Source organism: Carassius auratus, chromosome 35 (genome assembly GCF_003368295.1).
Source record: "Carassius auratus strain Wakin chromosome 35, ASM336829v1, whole genome shotgun sequence".
Taxonomy (NCBI): domain Eukaryota; kingdom Metazoa; phylum Chordata; class Actinopteri; order Cypriniformes; family Cyprinidae; genus Carassius; species Carassius auratus.
In genome coordinates this window covers 1952656-1974921 of record NC_039277.1, presented here as the reverse complement: position 1 = coordinate 1974921, position 22266 = coordinate 1952656, and the positions used below count along the sequence as shown (strand labels likewise).

At 41.8% G+C, this 22266-nt stretch overlaps 1 protein-coding gene and 1 long non-coding RNA gene across 51 annotated transcripts; one reads left to right on the top strand and one right to left on the bottom strand.

The window, feature by feature from the left end:
- Positions 1-1747: 1747 nt before the first annotated feature.
- Positions 1748-2547, bottom strand: LOC113054010 (uncharacterized). The gene is made up of 3 exons (XR_003277341.1): positions 2370-2547; positions 2207-2281; positions 1748-2057 (listed from the first exon to the last, which is right to left on the bottom strand). It is a non-coding gene; the product is annotated as an uncharacterized LOC113054010 (long non-coding RNA).
- Positions 2548-3016: 469 nt separating this feature from the next.
- On the top strand, positions 3017-21176 carry LOC113054006 (putative per-hexamer repeat protein 5). Of its 50 annotated transcripts, none has more exons than XM_026219235.1 (13): positions 3017-3230; positions 3458-4699; positions 10381-10752; positions 16603-16926; positions 19767-19790; positions 19911-19934; positions 20031-20042; positions 20115-20162; positions 20259-20275; positions 20534-20564; positions 20601-20612; positions 20757-20780; positions 20853-20948. In XM_026219235.1, the coding sequence occupies exons 1-13, from the start codon at positions 3137-3139 to the stop codon at positions 20912-20914; spliced, it is 2286 nt and encodes a 761-aa protein (XP_026075020.1). In that variant the 5' UTR covers positions 3017-3136; the 3' UTR covers positions 20915-20948. The 50 variants fall into 50 exon arrangements, with proteins under 50 accessions (XP_026075020.1, XP_026075016.1, XP_026074999.1 ...); XM_026219231.1 differs by having other exon boundaries at positions 20259-20282; positions 20517-20564; XM_026219220.1 differs by lacking the exons at positions 20601-20612; positions 20853-20948 and adding exons at positions 20331-20354; positions 20955-21176 and having other exon boundaries at positions 3130-3230; positions 20259-20282; positions 20517-20564; positions 20733-20804.
- The last annotated feature ends 1090 nt before the right edge of the window (positions 21177-22266 follow it).

Genomic DNA, 22266 nt, shown 5'->3' with positions numbered 1-22266 from the left:
GCTTGGCCCATATTGAATGAATGGGCTAAGCTAAGTGCTTTCAAAGTGTCACCGCACGCCAAAGCGATTGAGTGCACGCACTGAGACGAGCGAGGTATGTATCAACTCGTCTTAGTTAAGGGAAAAACATAGTTTAATATGAAAACATGGTGGAGTATCCCTTTAACTCAGAACAAGAAACCAAAGTAAAATAATAGAAGTAAAATTTGACGAGACTAGGTGGTGTTTCTTATCAACGTGGCTAAGTAGCAGCAGGCGTGCAGGCTGAAGCACTCTGGAACAGTGCTCAAAGAACGCTAAAAGTGATGACTTAAAGCAAAAGCTAAAAGGTAAATTTGATGGTGTCCTGAGTATTTAAACTGGTCTTTCGGCCACACCTCAAATGTTGTCTTGAACAATTAGATATTGTCTTTGCTCTGGGTGTTGCGATGTTTCTCCACCCCCATAGATATGTCATCTTAACAATCACGTGGTCCGCATTTTCCCGCTCTTGCAGGGTATGATTTCTATAACAAGAATATGATACATTCGACAAATAACTGATGGTCAGAAACATTTCAAGCAAGAATATTCAAACACACACATACTGAACATAAATCCTTAAGCTATTCAATAGAAGACATACACAATAAGCGATTAGAAACACGATATTCCAATGTGTGGGTTACATATATAATATGGAGTTAAGCAATGGGCTGATATTCCTTTATAAGTCTATTTTGAGTTCATTTTGGTGCATCTACATCTGTACATTTCTGTGCCATTCTCTAACATAAGGACATTCTATGGAGACCAGAGGTTAAAAGGTCCCCTTGAAGGAATTTCAGTCTGGTTCTTTTCTACTAGGTGGGGGAAGTCAATCCAAAGATCTTGTGATCATGATTACTGTCATGGGTTTACATGTGATGGTCATGCTGTTTGACCATCAATCTTGATTACTTGCCCCAAATTCGACAATCTTTTTTCCAAATTGAAATTGTCAATAATTGTTCTAATGGTGTTAATGTTGAAAGCTGTTCTGTGAAAGAGTTGGTTGGTTAGTGGACTTGCTTCTGAATTGTGGTGCTAAAAAATGATTTACAACATCCTCTTGTCTTGAGCTGTTCTGTGGAAATTGTCTCCTCATGTTTCAGCCATGCCCCTGATCGAATCTCTAACTTGTCTGGTTCGGGACTGATACGCTACATAATAATAACTTTACTTTTTCCTTGTACATCTTTTTATAACTTTGGGAAAATTTCACATACATAAGGAGGTCAGGGTCCAAGCCAAATTTCATGCATTCTCTTCAGGAGACTTAAGGATTACTGTACTAGTTTGGAGAACATTTGTGACCTAGGGTTGGTCGTTGTTATTAAATAGTCAACGAAATTGACTACGCCACCCACAAATTCTAGGACGTGGGACCCTAACAATGATCTAATCTCTTTTTTGTTTTTCTTTGAATCACACAGGTGGTTCAAATAAATGAACTAGTAGCCAGAGTACAAAAAGGGTTGCTTTATTTTCTAGAATGAGCAAGATTGTATCTTCTCTTAAGAGTAGAAGGACTTGGTAAAACCATCCATGACCCAAAAGAAACCAATAGAAAAATAAACTAGTTACAACAAATACCACTCTGAATGGTTTTAAAATAAACTAAATTAATTTCAAAAAGAAATAACACTCCAAACAAAATCGAAATCTAATATAATACAATTAGAGAAACCAATCATTAGACTAATATTCACATTAATTAAACAGAAATCATACTTTAAACCAAAAGAAAACATAAGAATGGCACTCAAAATAACACCCAAATCAACCTAGAATACTAAAATGGGAAATATACCACATGGGAGGAAGAAGAAAAAAAACAAACCCAAATCAAACCCAATCAAACCATTATATGTAAAACACACAAATCAAACAAGGCCTCCCAATACAGCACTATACCATTTAAATAAGACAGGCAGATCCAGCAAAATGAATGTCACAAATCAAAAAAACAAAACAACCAAATCCCAAGTTCGGTGGGAAAAAAACGATGGCCACTTGCCAAAGAAGGTTTTGACGTCCTGTAATTAAAACCATTTAAATTTTATTACACACCACATTCTACATTTGACAATCAAGAAAATACTCACATTGCTAATGCACTAATGCTCCTTTAATGGGTACTTAACATGTATAAGTCTTTAAAAAAACGAGCTTAATCATTACTTACGTCCAGTGGCCGTAACAAAGCGCAAAATGACAAGCGCACTCTGCTCTCACCGCGATTATTAAAACCAGAACAATCCTAAAACACATTTACTATGGTGAATGCGAATCTTACTACCAGGCATCTCCTTTACGATAAACATGATTAAAACAACAGGTTTACTCACTCTGAATTGTCGGACACAATGGGTCAAGCCGTTCCTTCAACGCGCCAGCAGAGGAAGAAACACAAACTCGCTCACCAAGCGTAGAACGAGAGCAAACGCTGTTTCCTTGACGCCGGCGAGACTTTATACGCCACCTACCCATTACGTCATCTACCTACCTAACAGCACAACATACTCATTCCGGTTACACATTGTTAATAAAAAAGCAAACAATACTTTAATATTTTCCAAGAATATACAATTATTGATTACATTAAAATGACATTACAAAATTACATTAATAATTGGTTTGCACACTCCTATATTTTGTTCTGGTCAATTAAAAAAAGAAGAAGAAGAAGCGGCACGCACTGCTTTGGACTGCATAGTGCTGCATGAAGTCGAACACATGATCGACCACAACATGATCGCTGTACCACCTGACCACTGCAGTTTCATTTTGAAGTTGATAGTGTCGCCATAGAAACGCACAATCCTCTCATAATTAGGCTACCTTAATTATTATGACGTGGCCCGAACCAGCATTCAGCTCATCCAACCCCAATCAAACACACCTGAACAAGCTAATTAAGGCATTCCAGATTACAAGAAAACTACAGGCAGGTGAGTTTGATCATTGATCTACGTGGATCTTTAAAACCCCATTTTAAAGAGGTTGATATTGCAGCAACACATATTTATTTTTGCACTTTGCGGTCCACTGCTTCTGACGCACCAATTCCTTGCATTCTCCAGCAGAGATCATTGTGAGATTGCTGTTCGGGAGGATGATGGCTCGAGTGTACTTCTCGTTGATTGCTGTTTTGCTGTGTCTGTTTGGGTACTTGAGCATAACTCATGCTTTTCAAAAACGAACCGCAGGTGAGAAGATCTGCTGAATATGTTATACTGCCAAAAATAAAAAAAAAAAAAAAAAAATGCAGCAAGGTCTTTTGAAAGTAATTCGGGTAGTTTTAAGCGTTACAAAAATATAGAGAAATAATACTTGGAATATAATTATCTCTTTATGCTCTGAATGTTTTGTGCTGTATATTGAAGTGGCACACGGTATATGCACTGACTAAAGCTGACTATCTGTGTCCACGCAGTGAAGACGGGTCATTGTCCCCTACCAGAGAATATTCCACCGTGTGCTGAAAGCTGTATCCATGATGGCCAGTGTCCTGCCACACAAAAATGTTGCCCAGTCACCGGTGGCTTTGCATGCAGTGAACCACGTGGTCAGGGAAGAGGTCAGGCAAGTTGTCATGGCAAGGGAGAAGGTCGTGGTGAAGGCAAGGGAGAAGGTCGTGGTGAAGGCAAGGGAGAAGGTCGTGGTGAAGGCAAGGGAGAAGGTCGTGGTGAAGGCAAGGGAGAAGGTCGTGGTGAAGGCAAGGGAGAAGGTCGTGGTGAAGGCAAGGGAGAAGGTCGTGGAAGCGGCAAGGGAGAAGGTCGTGGTGAAGGCCAGGGAGAAGGTCGTGGTGAAGGCCAGGGAGAAGGTCGTGGTGAAGGCCAGGGAGAAGGTCGTGGTGAAGGCCAGGGAGAAGGTCGTGGTGAAGGCCAGGGAGAAGGTCGTGGTGAAGGCCAGGGAGAAGGTCGTGGAAGCGGCCAGGGAGAAGGTCGTGGTGAAGGCCAGGGAGAAGGTCGTGGTGAAGGCCAGGGAGAAGGTCGTGGTGAAGGCCAGGGAGAAGGTCGTGGTGAAGGCCAGGGAGAAGGTCGTGGAAGCGGCCAGGGAGAAGGTCGTGGTGAAGGCAAGGGAGAAGGTCGTGGTGAAGGCCAGGGAGAAGGTCGTGGTGAAGGCCAGGGAGAAGGTCGTGGAAGCGGCCAGGGAGAAGGTCGGGGAGAAGGCAGGGGAGAAGGTCGTGGAAGCGGTCGGGGAGAAGGTCGTGGAAGCGGTCGGGGAGAAGGTCGTGGAAGCGGCAATGGAGAAGGTCGGGGAGAAGGTCGTGGAAGCGGCCAGGGAGAAGGTCGTGGAAGCGGCCAGGGAGAAGGTCGTGGAAGCGGCCAGGGAGAAGGTCGTGGAAGCGGCCAGGGAGAAGGTCGTGGTGAAGGCCAGGGAGAAGGTCGTGGTGAAGGCCAGGGAGAAGGTCGTGGTGAAGGCCAGGGAGAAGGTCGTGGTGAAGGCCAGGGAGAAGGTCGTGGAAGCGGCCAGGGAGAAGGTCGGGGAGAAGGCAGGGGAGAAGGTCGTGGAAGCGGTCAGGGAGAAGGTCGGGGAGAAGGTCGTGGAAGCGGCAATGGAGAAGGTCGGGGAGAAGGTCGTGGAAGCGGCAAGGGAGAAGGTCGGGGTGAAGGCAAGGGAGAAGGTCGTGGCCAGGGACAAGGTCGTGGCCAGGGACAAGGTCGTGGTGAAGGTCATGGAAGTGGTGGTGGCCAGGAAAGTGGTCCGGGAACTGGTTGTGGATGTGGTCAAGGTCCGAGATGTGGTCAAGGAAATGGTCATGGGTCTTAACACTTACTGGAGATCCCTTCAATTCAGTGTTTTATATGCCATGTCTTCCCTGTTTGCTCAAACAGTTTAGAAGGATTGTTCCCATCTCAAATAAAAAGTTGCTTGATTTGAAGAGTTGGTGTCTTGTACTAAAATAACATTAAAGCGGTGTGTGAACTCTTTCATAATGATTTTATGAACTAATTTACTTCTAAAATCGATACTATTAGAGATAAAATTGCAACCAGTCAGCTACAGTATTGCATCAGACAGAGCACTATAGACCCCCTGCGGAACAATTCCACTCATTCTCTACTATAGGAGAGGAAGAATTGTATAAACTTGTTAAATCATCTAAACCAACATGTATGTTAGACCCTATACCATCTAAGCTCCTAAAAGAGGTGCTTCCAGAAGTCATAGATCCTCTTCTGACTATTAATTCTTCATTGTCATTAGGATATGTCCCCAAAACCTTCAAGCTGGCTGTTTTTAAGCCTCTCATCAAAAAACCACAACTTGACCCCAAAGAACTAGTTAATTCTAGACCAATCTCGAATCTCCCTTTTCTGTCCAAGATACTAGAAGAGGTGGTGTCCTCACAATTCTATTCCTTCTTGGAGAAAAATGGTATATGTGCGGATTTCCAGTCAAGATTTAGACCGTAGCATAGTACTGAGACTGCTCTCAGAGTTACAAATGATCTGCTCTTATCATCTGATGGTGGTTGTATCTCTCTATTAGTTTTAATGGATCTTAGTGCTGCGTTTGACACAATTGACCACAACATTCTTTTGCATAGACTTGAACACTTTGTTGGCATTAATGAAAGTGCATTAGCATGGTTTAAATCAGTGGTTCCCAACCTTTTTCAACTCGCGGCCCACACAACCAAACACATATGTTTGCGTGGCCCACATCAAAAAAATTAACTGACCCCGCTATTGTTGGGTTAATAACTTGGTACTCCGAAGCTAGATTTTAAACTGTATTTATTGGATAAACTAGGGCTGTGCGATATGGACAAAAAAAAAAAAAAAACTATCGCGATTTTATTTTTTTTATCGATATGCTTTTACAGTCATAAATGCATTCAGGATTAATTTGAAACATATTTCCAAAAGAAAACCAATCAGAGCTTTATCAAAAAGTCATCTCTAGAACAGACATAAGTCAAAATTATCACTATAGTGAAGATGTAAAAAAATGTATAGACTTGTGGCAAAAAAAAAAAAAAAAAATCCTGTATACAGGGACTTTTTTTCTTTTTTGCAATGCATTGTTCATAGAGCTCATTAATTGGAGCGGTGCCTCAGGTGTTTGCAGTGTACGCGGTCAGCAGTGAGAGCGCATAAATATAACGCGAAAGCACATTAAAATAATGCACGAGTGCGAATCTATCTGTTCGCAGCAGATTTCCTTTGCTCTGTCACAAAACCAGTCGTGCTTGCTCAGATACACACTGCTTTGCGAGGAGAGAGTGTGCACACTTAAAACGTGTCTCCTCTCACTTAAACTGCATCCTGTTCACTAACAAATTCACTCTATGCTCATGTGTTAGACATGAATTATCGCACGTTTTTATTTCTAGCCTTTTACCGCAGTGAGAACGCTCTGATCCGTCAACATTGGCTCAGAAAAAAGGCGCATCACAGACAGTGTGTGAACCTGGAGTTAGGCATATGCCCAGTCTCTGTTCTCGCGCTAGGCGCAATGCATTCTGATGGGATCGGATACGGGAGGTCAGAGCCGCGGAAAATTGTGGTATAAAGCGATTTAGAAAATCGCGCACGCTCAAATCGTGATTTTAGGACGTTTTCTTTTAATCGCACAGCCCTAGAATGGACTGGAAATGAACAGAAAATAATTGGCGGCCCACCTGCAATACGACCGCGGCCCACTAGGGGGCCGTGGACCACAGGTTGAAAACCACTGGTTTAAATCATACTTTTATGACCGCCATCTGTTCGTAGCAGTGAATGAAGATGTATCATATCAATCACAAGTGCAGTATGGAGTACCTCAAGGCTCAGTACTAGGGCTGCTACTCTTCACGCTTTATATGTTACCCTTGGGAGATATCATCAGGAAACATGGTGTTAGCTTTCACTTTTATGCTGATGATACTCAGCTCTATATTTCTTTGCGGCCCGGAGAAACACACCAATTAGAAAAACTAATGGAATGCATAGTTGTTTATTATAGGACCTAAAAACTCTGCACGTAATAACCTAGAACACTGTCTAAGACTTGATGGTTGCTCTGTCAATTCTTGATATTACTGCTTCAAGACGAAGTGCTTACAAGCACTTGCCATGGTATTCCGCCATACAATATAATTATCCATTTTACACGCTTAGAAAAGCGCAACGTTTTGTTTTGTGTTACCGTCCTAGGTCGAGTTACACTACGTGAGTAACTGTATTTAAATAGGGAAAACGTGGAGGTGTTTGGTAGCTTCTCTGCTTGGCCCATATTGAATGAATGGGCTAAGCTAAGTGCTTTCAAAGTGTCACCGCACGCCAAAGCGATTGAGTGCACGCACTGAGACGAGCGAGGTATGTATCAACTCGTCTTAGTTAAGGTAAAAAAACATAGTTTAATATGAAAACATGGTGGAGTATCCCTTTAACTCAGAACAAGAAACCAAAGTAAAATAATAGAAGTAAAATTTGATGAGACTAGGTGGTGTTTCTTATCAACGTGGCTAAGTAGCAGCAGGCGTGCAGGCTGAAGCACTCTGGAACAGTGCTCAAATAACGCTAAAAGTGATGACTTAAAGCAAAAGCTAAAAGGTAAATTTGATGGTGTCCTGAGTATTTAAACTGGTCTTTCGGCCACACCTCAAATGTTGTCTTGAACAATTAGATATTGTCTTTGCTCTGGGTGTTGGCGATGTTTCTCCACCCCCCATAGATATGTCATCTTAACAATCACGTGGTCCGCATTTTCCCGCTCTTGCAGGGTATAATTTTGGACATGATTCCTATAACAAGAATATGATACATTCGACAAATAACTGATGGTCAGAAACATTTCAAGCAAGAATATTCAAACACACACATACTGAACATGAATCCTTAAGCTAAGACATACACAATAAGCAATTAGAAACACGATATTCCAATGTGTGGGTTACATATATAATATGGAGTTAAGCAATGGGCTGATATTCCTTTATAAGTCTATTTTGAGTTCATTTTGGTGCATCTACATCTGTACATTTCTGTGCCATTCTCTAACATAAGGACATTGACCAGAGGTTAAAAGGTCCCCTTGAAGGAATTTCAGTCTGGTTCTTTTCTACTAGGTGGGGGAAGTCAATCCAAAGATCTTGTGATCATGATTACTGTCATGGGTTTACATGTGATGGTCATGCTGTTTGACCATCAATCTTGATTACTTGCCCCAAATTCGACAATCTCTTTTCCAAATTGAAATTGTCAATTATTGTTTTAATGGTGTTAATGTTGAAAGCTATTCTGTGAAAGAGTTGGTTGGTTAGTGGACTTGCTTCTGACCTGTGGTGCTAAAAAATGATTTACAACATCCTCTTGTCTTGAGCTGTTCTGTGGAAATTGTCTCCTCATGTTTCAGCCATGCCCCTGATCGAATCTCTAATTTGTCTGGTTCGGGACTGATACGCTACATAATAATAACTTTACTTTTTCTTGTACATCTTTTTATAATTGGGAAAATTTCACATACATAAGAAGGAGGTCAGGGTCCAAGCCAAATTTCATGCATTTTCTTCAGGAGACTTAAGGATTACTGTACTAGTTTGGAGAACATTTGTGACCTAGGCTTGGTCGTTGTTATTAAATAGTCAACGAAATTGACTACGCCACCCACAAATTCTAGGACGTGGGACCCTAACAATGATCTAATCTCTTTTTTGTTTTTCTTTGAATCACACAGGTGGTTCAAATAAATGAACTAGAAGCCAGAGTACAAAAAGGGTTGCTTTATTTTCTAGAATGAGCAAGATTGTATCTTCTCTTAAGAGTAGAAGGACTTGGTAAAACCATCCATGACACAAAAGAAACCAATAGAAAAATAAACTAGTTACAACAATTAAATACCACTCTGAATGGTTTTAAAATAAACTAAATTAATTTCCAAAAGAAATAACACTCCAAACAAATTGAAATCTAATATAATACAATAAGAGAAACCAATCATTAGACTAATATTCACATTAATTAAACAGAGAAATCATACTTTAAACCAAAAGAAAACATAAGAATGGCACTCAAAATAACACCCAAATCAACCTAGAATACTAAAATGGGAAATATACCACTTGGGAGGAAGAAGAAAAAAACATACCCAAAAGTCAAACCCAATCAAAAAAAAATATATAAATAAAATAAAAATCAAACCCAAAGAAAAATCAAACCCAATCAAACCATTATACGTAAAACAAACAAATCAAACAAGGCCTCCCAATACAGCACTATACCATTTAAATAAGTAAGGCAGATCCTGCAAAATGAATGCCACAAATCAAAACAACCAAATCCCAAGTGTAGAACGAAAGCAAACGCTGTTTCCTTGACGCCGGCGAGACTTTATACACCACCTACCCATTACGTCATCTACCTACCTAACAGCACAACATACTCATTCCGGTTACACATTGTTAATAAAAAAGCAAACAATACTTGTAATATTTTCCAAGAATATACAATTATTGATTACATTAAAATGACATTATAAAATTACATTAATAATTGGTTATCGACCACAACATGATCGCTGTACCACCTGACCACTGCAGTTTCATTTTGCAGTTGATAGTGTCGCCATAGAAACGCACAATCCTCTCATAATTAGGCTACCTTAATTATTATGACGTGGCCCGAACACAGCATTCAGCTCATCCAACCCAAATCAAACACACCTGAACAAGCTAATTAAGGCATTCCAGATTACAAGAAAACTACAGGCAGGTGAGTTTGATCATTGATCTACGTGGATCTTTAAAACCCCATTTTAAAGAGGTTGATATTGCAGCAACACATATTTATTTTTGCACTTTGCGGTCCACTGCTTCTGACGCACCAATTCCTTGCATTCTCCAGCAGAGATCATTGTGAGATTGCTGGTCGGGAGGATGATGGCTCGAGTGTACTTCTCGTTGATTGCTGTTTTGCTGTGTCTGTTTGGGTACTTGAGCATAACTCATGCTTTTCAAAAACGAACCGCAGGTGAGAAGATCTGCTGAATATGTTATACTGCCCAAAAAAAAAAAAAAAATGCAGCAAGGTCTTTTGAAAGTAATTCGGGTAGTTTTAAGCGTTACAAAAATATAGAGAAATAATACTTGGAATATAATTTATCTCTTTATGCTCTGAATGTTTTGTGCTGTATATTGAAGTGGCACACGGTATATGCACTGACTAAAGCTGACTATCTGTGTCCACGCAGTGAAGACGGGTCATTGTCCCCTACCAGAGAATATTCCACCGTGTGCTGAAAGATGTATCCATGATGGCCAGTGTCCTGCCACACAAAAATGTTGCCCAGTCACCGGTGGCTTTGCATGCAGTGAACCACGTGGTCAGGGAAGAGGTCAGGCAAGTTGTCATGGCCAGGGAGAAGGTCGTGGTGAAGGCAGGGGAGAAGGTCGTGGTGAAGGCAGGGGAGAAGGTCGTGGTGAAGGCAGGGGAGAAGGTCGTGGTGAAGGCAGGGGAGAAGGTCGTGGTGAAGGCAGGGGAGAAGGTCGTGGTGAAGGCAGGGGAGAAGGTCGTGGAAGTGGCCAGGGAGAAGGTCGGGGAGACGGTCGTGGTGAAGGTCGTGGAAGTGGCAATGGAGAAGGTCGTGGTGAAGGCAAGGGAGAAGGTCGTGGTGAAGGCAAGGGAGAAGGTCGTGGTGAAGGCAAGGGAGAAGGTCGGGGAGACGGTCGTGGAAGTGGCCAAGGAGAAGGTCGTGGTGAAGGCAAGGGAGAAGGTCGTGGTGAAGGCAAGGGAGAAGGTCGTGCAAGCGGCCAGGGAGAAGGTCATGGAAGTGGTCGTGGCCAGGAAAGTGGTCCGGGAACTGGTTGTGGATGTGGTCAAGGTCCGAGATGTGGTCAAGGAAATGGTCATGGGTCTTAACACTTACTGGAGATCCCTTCAATTCAGTGTTTTATATGCCATGTCTTCCCTGTTTGCTCAAACAGTTTAGAAGGATTGTTCCCATCTCAAATAAAAAGTTGCTTGATTTGAAGAGTTGGTGTCTTGTACTAAAATAACATTAAAGCGGTGTGTGAACTCTTTCATAATGATTTTATGAACTAATTTACTTCTAAAATCGATACTATTAGAGATAAAATTGCAACCAGTCAGCTACAGTATTGCATCAGACAGAGCACTATAGACCCCCTGCGGAACAATTCCACTCATTCTCTACTATAGGAGAGGAAGAATTGTATAAACTTGTTAAATCATCTAAACCAACAACATGTTAGACCCTATACCATCTAAGCTCCTAAAAGAGGTGCTTCCAGAAGTCATAGATCCTCTTCTGACTATTATCAATTCCTCATTGTCATTAGGATATGTCCCCAAAACCTTCAAGCTGGCTGTTTTTAAGCCTCTCATCAAAATACCACAACTTGACCCCCAAGAACTAGTTAATTCTAGACCAATCTCGAATCTCCCTTTTCTTTCCAAGATACTAGAAGAGGTGGTGTCCTCACAATTCTATTCCTTCTTGGAGAAAAATGGTATATGTGCGGATTTCCAGTCAAGATTTAGACCGTAGCATAGTACTGAGACTGCTCTCAGAGTTACAAATGATCTGCTCTTATCATCTGATGGTGGTTGTATCTCTCTATTAGTTTTAATGGATCTTAGTGCTGCGTTTGACACAATTGACCACAACATTCTTTTGCATAGACTTGAACACTTTGTTGGCATTAATGAAAGTGCATTAGCATGGTTTAAATCAGTGGTTCCCAACCTTTTTCAACTCGCGGCCCACACAACCAAACACATATGTTTGCGCGGCCCACTTCAAAAAAATTAACTGACCCCGCTATTGTTGGGTTAATAACTTAGTACTCCGAAGCTAGATTTTAAACTGTATTTATTGGATAAACTAGGGCTGTGCGATATGGACAAAAAAAAAAAAAACTATCGCGATTTTTTTTTTTTTATCAATTTTGCAATTGTGACACACATCGATATGCTTTTACAGTCATAAATGCATTCAGGATTAATTTGAAACATATTTCCAAAAGAAAACCAATCAGAGCTTTATCAAAAAGTCATCTCTAGAACAGACATAAGTCAAAATTATCACTATAGTGAAGATGTAAAAAAATTTATAGACTTGTGGCAAAAAAAAAAAATCCTGTATACAGGGACTTTTTTTCTTTTTTGCAATGCATTGTTCATAGAGCTCATTAATTGGAGCGGTGCCTCAGGTGTTTGCAGTGTATGCGGTCAGCAGTGAGAGCGCATAAATATAACGCGAAAGCACATTAAAATAATGCACGAGTGCGAATCTATCTGTTCGCAGCAGATTTCCTTTGCTCTGTCACAAAACCAGTCGTGCTTGCTCAGATACACACTGCTTTGCGAGGAGAGAGTGTGCACACTTAAAACGTGTCTCCTCTCACTTAAACTGCATCCTATTCACTAACAAATTCACTCTATGCTCATGTGTTAGACATGAATTATCGCACGTTTTTATTTCTAGCCTTTTACCGCAGTGAGAACGCTCTGATCCGTCAACATTGGCTCAGAAAAAAGGCGCATCACAGACAGTGTGTGAACCTGGAGTTAGGCATATGCCCAGTCTCTGTTCTCGCGCTAGGCGCAATGCATTCTGATGGGATCGGATACGGGAGGTCAGAGCCGCGGAAAATTGTGGTATAAAGCGATTTAGAAAATCGCGCACGCTCACATCGTGATTTTAGGACGTTTTCTTTTAATCGCACAGCCCTAGAATGGACTGGAAATGAACAGAAAATAATTGGCGGCCCACCTGCAATACGACCGCGGCCCACTAGGGGGCCGTGGACCACAGGTTGAAAACCACTGGTTTAAATCATACTTTTATGACCGCCATCTGTTCGTAGCAGTGAATGAAGATGTATCATATCAATCACAAGTGCAGTATGGAGTACCTCAAGGCTCAGTACTAGGGCTGCTACTCTTCACGCTTTATATGTTACCCTTGGGAGATATCATCAGGAAACATGGTGTTAGCTTTCACTTTTATGCTGATGATACTCAGCTCTATATTTCTTTGCGGCCCGGAGAAACACACCAATTAGAAAAACTAATGGAATGCATAGTTGTTTATTATAGGACCTAAAAACTCTGCACGTAATAACCTAGAACACTGTCTAAGACTTGATGGTTGCTCTGTCAATTCTTGATATTACTGCTTCAAGACGAAGTGCTTACAAGCACTTGCCATGGTATTCCGCCATACAATATAATTATCCATTTTACACGCTTAGAAAAGCGCAACGTTTTGTTTTGTGTTACCGTCCTAGGTCGAGTTACACTACGTGAGTAACTGTATTTAAATAGGGAAAACGTGGAGGTGTTTGGTAGCTTCTCTGCTTGGCCCATATTGAATGAATGGGCTAAGCTAAGTGCTTTCAAAGTGTCACCGCACGCCAAAGCGATTGAGTGCACGCACTGAGACGAGCGAGGTATGTATCAACTCGTCTTAGTTAAGGTAAAAAACATAGTTTAATATGAAAACATGGTGGAGTATCCCTTTAACTCAGAACAAGAAACCAAAGTAAAATAATAGAAGTAAAATTTGATGAGACTAGGTGGTGTTTCTTATCAACGTGGCTAAGTAGCAGCAGGCGTGCAGGCTGAAGCACTCTGGAACAGTGCTCAAATAACGCTAAAAGTGATGACTTAAAGCAAAAGCTAAAAGGTAAATTTGATGGTGTCCTGAGTATTTAAACTGGTCTTTCGGCCACACCTCAAATGTTGTCTTGAACAATTAGATATTGTCTTTGCTCTGGGTGTTGGCGATGTTTCTCCACCCCCCATAGATATGTCATCTTAACAATCACGTGGTCCGCATTTTCCCGCTCTTGCAGGGTATAATTTTGGACATGATTCCTATAACAAGAATATGATACATTCGACAAATAACTGATGGTCAGAAACATTTCAAGCAAGAATATTCAAACACACACATACTGAACATGAATCCTTAAGCTAAGACATACACAATAAGCAATTAGAAACACGATATTCCAATGTGTGGGTTACATATATAATATGGAGTTAAGCAATGGGCTGATATTCCTTTATAAGTCTATTTTGAGTTCATTTTGGTGCATCTACATCTGTACATTTCTGTGCCATTCTCTAACATAAGGACATTGACCAGAGGTTAAAAGGTCCCCTTGAAGGAATTTCAGTCTGGTTCTTTTCTACTAGGTGGGGGAAGTCAATCCAAAGATCTTGTGATCATGATTACTGTCATGGGTTTACATGTGATGGTCATGCTGTTTGACCATCAATCTTGATTACTTGCCCCAAATTCGACAATCTCTTTTCCAAATTGAAATTGTCAATTATTGTTTTAATGGTGTTAATGTTGAAAGCTATTCTGTGAAAGAGTTGGTTGGTTAGTGGACTTGCTTCTGACCTGTGGTGCTAAAAAATGATTTACAACATCCTCTTGTCTTGAGCTGTTCTGTGGAAATTGTCTCCTCATGTTTCAGCCATGCCCCTGATCGAATCTCTAATTTGTCTGGTTCGGGACTGATACGCTACATAATAATAACTTTACTTTTTCTTGTACATCTTTTTATAATTGGGAAAATTTCACATACATAAGAAGGAGGTCAGGGTCCAAGCCAAATTTCATGCATTTTCTTCAGGAGACTTAAGGATTACTGTACTAGTTTGGAGAACATTTGTGACCTAGGCTTGGTCGTTGTTATTAAATAGTCAACGAAATTGACTACGCCACCCACAAATTCTAGGACGTGGGACCCTAACAATGATCTAATCTCTTTTTTGTTTTTCTTTGAATCACACAGGTGGTTCAAATAAATGAACTAGAAGCCAGAGTACAAAAAGGGTTGCTTTATTTTCTAGAATGAGCAAGATTGTATCTTCTCTTAAGAGTAGAAGGACTTGGTAAAACCATCCATGACACAAAAGAAACCAATAGAAAAATAAACTAGTTACAACAATTAAATACCACTCTGAATGGTTTTAAAATAAACTAAATTAATTTCCAAAAGAAATAACACTCCAAACAAATTGAAATCTAATATAATACAATAAGAGAAACCAATCATTAGACTAATATTCACATTAATTAAACAGAGAAATCATACTTTAAACCAAAAGAAAACATAAGAATGGCACTCAAAATAACACCCAAATCAACCTAGAATACTAAAATGGGAAATATACCACTTGGGAGGAAGAAGAAAAAAACATACCCAAAAGTCAAACCCAATCAAAAAAAATATATAAATAAAATAAAAATCAAACCCAAAGAAAAATCAAACCCAATCAAACCATTATACGTAAAACACACAAATCAAACAAGGCCTCCCAATACAGCACTATACCATTTAAATAAGTAAGGCAGATCCTGCAAAATGAATGCCACAAATCAAAACAACCAAATTCCAAGTGTAGAACGAGAGCAAACGCTGTTTCCTTGACGCCGGCGAGACTTTATACGCCACCTACCCATTACGTCATCTACCTACCTAACAGCACAACATACTCATTCCGGTTACACATTGTTAATAAAAAAGCAAACAATACTTGTAATATTTTCCAAGAATATACAATTATTGATTACATTAAAATGACATTACAAAATTACATTAATAATTGGTTTGCACACTCCTATATTTTGTTCTGGTCAATTAAAAAAAGAAGAAGAAGAAGCGGCACGCACTGCTTTGGACTGCATAGCGCTGCATGAAGTCGAACACATGATCGACCACAACATGATCGCTGTACCACCTGACCACTGCAGTTTCATTTTGCAGTTGATAGTGTCGCCATAGAAACGCACAATCCTCTCATAATTAGGCTACCTTAATTATTATGACGTGGCCCGAACGCAGCATTCAGCTCATCCAACCCAAATCAAACACACCTGAACAAGCTAATTAAGGCATTCCAGATTACAAGAAAACTACAGGCAGGTGAGTTTGATCATTGATCTACGTGGATCTTTAAAACCCCATTTTAAAGAGGTTGATATTGCAGCAACACGTATTTATTTTTGCACTTTGCGGTCCATTGCTTCTGACGCACCAATTCCTTGCATTCTCCAGCAGAGATCATTGTGAGATTGCTGGTCGGGAGGATGATGGCTCGAGTGTACTTCTCGTTGATTGCTGTTTTGCTGTGTCTGTTTGGGTACTTGAGCATAACTCATGCTTTTCAAAAACGAACCGCAGGTGAGAAGATCTGCTGAATATGTTATACTGCCCAAAAAAAAAAAAAAAAAAAATGCAGCAAGGTCTTTTGAAAGTAATTCGGGTAGTTTTAAGCGTTACAAAAATATAGAGAAATAATACTTGGAATATAATTTATCTCTTTATGCTCTGAATGTTTTGTGCTGTATATTGAAGTGGCACACGGTATATGCACTGACTAAAGCTGACTATCTGTGTCCACGCAGTGAAGACGGGTCATTGTCCCCTACCAGAGAATATTCCACCGTGTGCTGAAAGATGTATCCATGATGGCCAGTGTCCTGCCACACAAAAATGTTGCCCAGTCACCGGTGGCTTTGCATGCAGTGAACCACGTGGTCAGGGAAGAGGTCAGGCAAGTTGTCATGGCCAGGGAGAGGGTCGTGGAAGCGGCCAGGGAGAAGGTCGTGGTGAAGGCAGGGGAGAAGGTCGTGGTGAAGGCAGGGGAGAAGGTCGTGGTGAAGGCAGGGGAGAAGGTCGTGGTGAAGGCAGGGGAGAAGGTCGTGGTGAAGGTCGTGGAAGTGGCCAAGGAGAAGGTCGGGGTGAAGGCAAGGGAGAAGGTCGGGGTGAAGGCAAGGGAGAAGGTCGGGGTGAAGGCAAGGGAGAAGGTCGGGGTGAAGGCAAGGGAGAAGGTCGGGGTGAAGGCAAGGGAGAAGGTTGGGGTGAAGGCAAGGGAGAAGGTCGGGGTGAAGGCAAGGGAGAAGGTCGGGGTGAAGGCAAGGGAGAAGGTCGGGGAGAAGGTCGTGGAAGCGGCTGGGGAGAAGGTCGTGGTGAAGGTCATGGAAGTGGTCGTGACCAGGAAAGTGGTCCGGGAACTGGTTGTGGATGTGGTCAAGGTCCGAGATGTGGTCAAGGAAATGGTCATGGGTCTTAACACTTACTGGAGATCCCTTCAATTCAGTGTTTTTTTTTTATGCCATGTCTTCCCTGTTTGCTCAAACAGTTTAGAAGGATTGTTCCCATCTCAAATAAAAAGTTGCCTGATTTGAAGAGTTGGTGTCTTGTACTAAAATAACATTAAAGCGGTGTGTGAACTCTTTCATAATGATTTTATGAACTAATTTACTTCTAAAATCGATACTATTAGAGATAAAATTGCAACCAGTCAGCTACAGTATTGCATCAGACAGTTCACTATAGACCTCCTGCGGAACAATTCCACTCATTCTCTACTATAGGAGAGGAAGAATTGTATAAACTTGTTAAATCATCTAAACCAACAACATGTATGTTAGACCCTATACCATCTAAGCTCCTAAAAGAGGTGCTTCCAGAAGTCATAGATCCTCTTCTGACTATTATTAATTCCTCATTGTCATTAGGATATGTCCCCAAAACTTTCAAGCTGGTTGTTTTTAAGCCTCTCATCAAAAAACCACAACTTGACCCCAAAGGTATAGTTAATTCTAGACCAATCTCGAATCTCCCTTTTCTGTCCAAGATACTAGAAGAGGTGGTGTCCTCACAATTCTATTCCTTCTTCGAGAAAAATGGTATATGTGCGGATTTCCAGTCAAGATTTAGACCGTAGCATAGTACTGAGACCGTTCTCAGAGTTACAAATGATCTGCTCTTATCATCTGATCGTGGTTGTATCTCTCTGTTAGTTTTATTTGGATCTTAGTGCTGCTTTTGACACAATTGACCACAACATTCTTTTGCATTGACTTGAACACTTTGTTGGCATTAATGGAAGTGCATTAGCGTGGTTTAAATCATACTTTTATGACCGCCATCTGTTCGTAGCAGTGAATGAAGATGTATCATATCAATCACAAGTGCAGTATGGAGTACCTCAAGGCTCCGTACTAGGGCTGCTACTCTTCACGCTTTATGTTACCCTTGGGAGATATCATCAGGACACATGGTGTTAGCTTTCACTGTTATGCTGATGATACTCCGCTCTATATTTCTTTGCGGCCCGGAGAAACACACCAATTAGAAAAACTAATGGAATGCATAGTTGTTTATTATAGGACCTAAAAACTCTGCACGTAATAACCTAGAACACTGTCTAAGACTTGATGGTTGCTCTGTCAATTCTTGATATTACTGCTTCAAGACGAAGTGCTTACAAGCACTTGCCATGGTATTCCGCCATACAATATAGTTATCCATTTTACACGCTTAGAAAAGCGCAACGTTTTGTTTTGTGTTACCATCTTGGGTCGAGTTACACTACGCGAGTAACTGTATTTAAATAGGGAAAACGTGTAGGTGTTTGGTAGCTTCTCTGCTTGGCCCATATTGAATGAATGGGCTAAGCTAGGTGCTTTCAAAGTGTCACCGCACGCCAAAGCGATTGAGTGCACGCACTGAGACGAGAGAGGTATGTATCAACTCGTCTTAGTTAAGGGAAAAACATAGTTTAATATGAAAACACGGTGGAGTATCCCTTTAACTCAGAACAAGAAACTCTCAAACAGAAAAGAAAAGAAACCAAAGTAAAATAATAGAAGTAAAATTTGATGAGACTAGGTGGTGTTTCTTATCAACGTGGCTAAGTAGCAGCAGGCGTGCAGGCCGAAGCACTCTGGAACAGTGCTCAAAGAACGCTAAAAGTGATGACTTAAAGCAAAAGCTAAAAGGTAAATTTGATGGTGCATCTACATCTGTACATTTCTGTGCCATTCTCTAACATAAGGACATTCTATGGAGACCAGAGGTTAAAGGTCCCCTTGAAGGAATTTCAGTCTGGTTCTTTTCTACTAGGTGGGGGAAGTCAATCCAAAGATCTTGTGATCATGATTACTGTCATGGGTTTACATGTGATGGTCATGCTGTTTGACCATCAATCTTGATTACTTGCCCCAAATTCGACAATCTCTTTTCCAAATTGAAATTGTCAATAATTGTTCTAATGGTGTTAATGTTGAAAGCTATTCTGTGAAAGAGTTGGTTGGTTAGTGGACTTGCTTCTGAATTGTGGTGCTAAAAAATTATTTACATCCTGTTGTCTTGAGCTGTTCTGTGGAAATTGTCTCCTCATGTTTCAGCCATGCCCCTGATCGAATCTCTAATTTGTCTGGTTGTCTGGTTCGGGACTGATACGCTACGTAATAATAACTTTACTTTTTCTTGTACATCTTTTTATAACTTTGGGAAAATTTCACAAACATAAGAAGGAGGTCAGGGTCCAAGCCAAATTTCATGCATTTTCTACAGGAGACTTAAGGACTACTGTACTAGTTTGGAGAACATTGTTAATAAAAAAGCAAACAATACTTGCAATATTTTCCACGAATTTACAATCATTGATTACATTAAAATGACATTACAAAATTACATTAATAATTGGTTTGCACACTCCTATGTTTTATTCTGGTCAATTAAAAAAAGAAGAAGAAAAAGCGACACACACTGCTTTGGACTGCATAGCGCTGCATGAAGTCGAACACCTGATCGACCACAACATGATCGCTGTACCACCTGACCACTGCAGTTTCATTTTGCAGTTGATAGTGTCGCCATGGAAACTTAGAAGGTCGTGGTGAAGGTTGTGGAAGCGGCCAGGGAGAAGGTCGTGGTGAAGGCAAGGGAGAACGTCGTGGAAGCGGCCAGGGAGAAGGTCGTGGTGAAGGCAAGGGAGAAGGTCGTGGAAGCGGCCAGGGAGAAGGTCGTGGTGAAGGCAAGGGAGAAGGTCGTGGAAGCGGCCAGGGAGAAGGTCGTGGAAGCGGCCAGGGAGAATGTCGTGGAAGTGGCCAGGGAGAAGGTCGTGGTGAAGGCAAGGGAGAAGGTCGTGGAAGCGGCCAGGGAGAAGGTCGTGGTGAAGGCAAGGGAGAAGGTCGTGGAAGCAGCCAGGGAGAAGGTCGTGGAGAAGGTCATGGAGAAGGTCGTGGTGAAGGTCGTGGAAGTGGCCAGGGACAAGGTCGTGGGATCGGCCAGGGAGAAGGTTGTGGAAGCGGCCAGGGAGAAGGTCGTGGAAGCGGCCAGGGAGAAGGTTGTGGTGAAGGCAAGGGAGAAGGTCGTGGAAGCGACCAGGTAGAAGGTCGTGGAGAAGGTCATGGTGAAGGTCGTGGAAGTGGCCAGGGACAAGGTCGTGGAAGCGGCCAGGGAGAAGGTCGTGGTGAAGGCAAGGGAGAAGGTCGTGGAAGTGGCCAGGGAGAAGGTCGTGGAAGTGGCCAGGGAGAAGGTCGTGGTGAAGGCAAGGGAGAAGGTCGTGGAAGTGGCCAGGGACAAGGTTGTGGAAGTGGCCAAAGAGAAGGTCGTGGAAGCAGCCAGGGAGAAGGTCATGGAAGCGGCCAGGGAGAAGGTCGTGGTGAAGGCAAGGGAGAAGGTCGTGGAAGCGGCCAGGGAGAAGGTCCTGGCCAGGGAGAAGGTCGTGGAAGCGGCCAGGGAGAAGGTCGTGGTGAAGGCAAGGGAGAAGGTCGTGGAAGCGACCAGGTAGAAGGTCGTGGAGAAGGTCGTGGTGAAGGTCGTGGAAGTGGCCAGGGACAATGTCGTAGAAGCGGCCAGGGAGAAGGTCGTGGTGAAGGCAAGGGAGAAGGTCGTGGAGAAAGTCGTGGTGAAGGTCGTGGAAGTGGCCAAGGAGAAGGTCGTGGAAGCGGCCAGGGAGAAGGTCGTGGAAGCGGCCAGGGAGAAGGTCGTGGTGAAGGCAAGGGAGAAGGTCGTGGAAGCGACCAGGTAGAAGGTCGTGGATAAGGTTGTGGTGAAGGTCGTGGAAGTGGCCAGGGACAATGTCGTGGAAGCGGCCAGGGAGAAGGTCGTGGCCAATGAGAAGGTCGTGGCCAATGAGAAGGTCGTGGCCATGGAGAAGGTCGTGGTGAAGGTCATTGAAGTGGTTGTGGCCAGGAAAGTGGTTCGGGAACTGGTTGTGGATGTGGTCAAGGTCCGAGATGTGGTCAAGGAAATGGTCATGGGTCTTAATACTTATTGGAGATCCCTTCAATTCAGTGTTTTATATGCCATGTCTTCCCTGTTTGCTCAAACAGTTTACAAAGATTGTTCCCATCTCAAATAAAAAGTTGTTTGATTTGAAGAGTTGGTGTCTTGTACTAAAATAACATTAAAGAGGTGTGTGAACTCTTTCATAATGATTTTATGAACTAATTTACTTCTAAAATCGATACTATTAGAGATAAAATTGCAACCAGTCAGTTACAGTATTGCATCAGGCAGTGCACTATAGACCCCCTGTGGAACAGTTCCACTCATTCTCTACTATAGGAGAGGAAGAATTGTATAAACTTGTTAAATCATCTAAACCAACAACATGTATGTTAGACCCTATACCATCTAAGCTCCTAAAAGAGGTGCTTCCAGAAGTCATAGATCCTCTTCTGACTATTATTAATTCCTCATTGTCATTAGGATATGTCCCCAAAACCTTCAAGCTGGCTGTTTTTAAGCCTCTCATCAAAAAACCACAACTTGACCCCAAAGAACTAGTTAACTATAGACCAATCTCCCTTTTCTGTCCAAGATACTAGAAGAGGTGGTATCCTCACAATTCTATTCCTTCTTCGAGAAAAATGGTATATGTGCGGATTTCCAGTCAGGATTTAGACCGTAGTATAGTACTGAGAATGCTCTCCTTTAGAGTTACAAATGATCTGCTCTTATCATCTGATCGTGGTTGTATCTCTCTATTAGTTTTATTGGATCTTAGTGCTGTGTTTGACACAATTGACCACAACATTCTTTTCCATATATTTGAACACTTTGTTGGCATTAATGGAAGTGTATAGCATGGTTTAAATAATACTTTTATGACCACCATCAGTTCGTAGCAGTGAATGAAGATCACAATGAATATCAAATCGATCACAAGTGCAATATGAAGTACCTCAAGGCTCAGTACTAGGGCTGCTACTCTTCACACTTTATATGTTACCCTTGGGAGATATCATCAGGAAACATGGTGTTAGCTTTCACTGTTATGCTGATGATACTCAGCTCCCGGAGAAACACACCAATTAGAAAAACTAATGGTATGCATAGTCGATATAAAAAACTGGATAACGAGTAATTTCTTACTGCTAAATTCTGAAAAGAGTTGTTAATTATAGGACCTAAAAACTCTGCACATAATAACCTAGAACACTGTCTCAGACTTGATGTTTGCTCTG

Excerpts from the sequence above, each read along its gene's own strand:
- LOC113054006 (XM_026219214.1), top strand. The coding sequence starts at position 3,137 with ATGATGGCTCGAGTGTACTTCTCGTTGATTGCTGTTTTGCTGTGTCTG. Across the intron at positions 19,791-19,910 it reads TGGTGAAGGCAAGGGAGAAG|GTCGTGGTGAAGGCAAGGGA; the intron begins GTCGTGGAAGCG and ends GCCAGGGAGAAG. Across the intron at positions 20,781-20,852 it reads TGGAAGCGGCCAGGGAGAAG|GTCGTGGAAGTGGCCAGGGA; the intron begins GTCGTGGTGAAG and ends GTTGTGGTGAAG.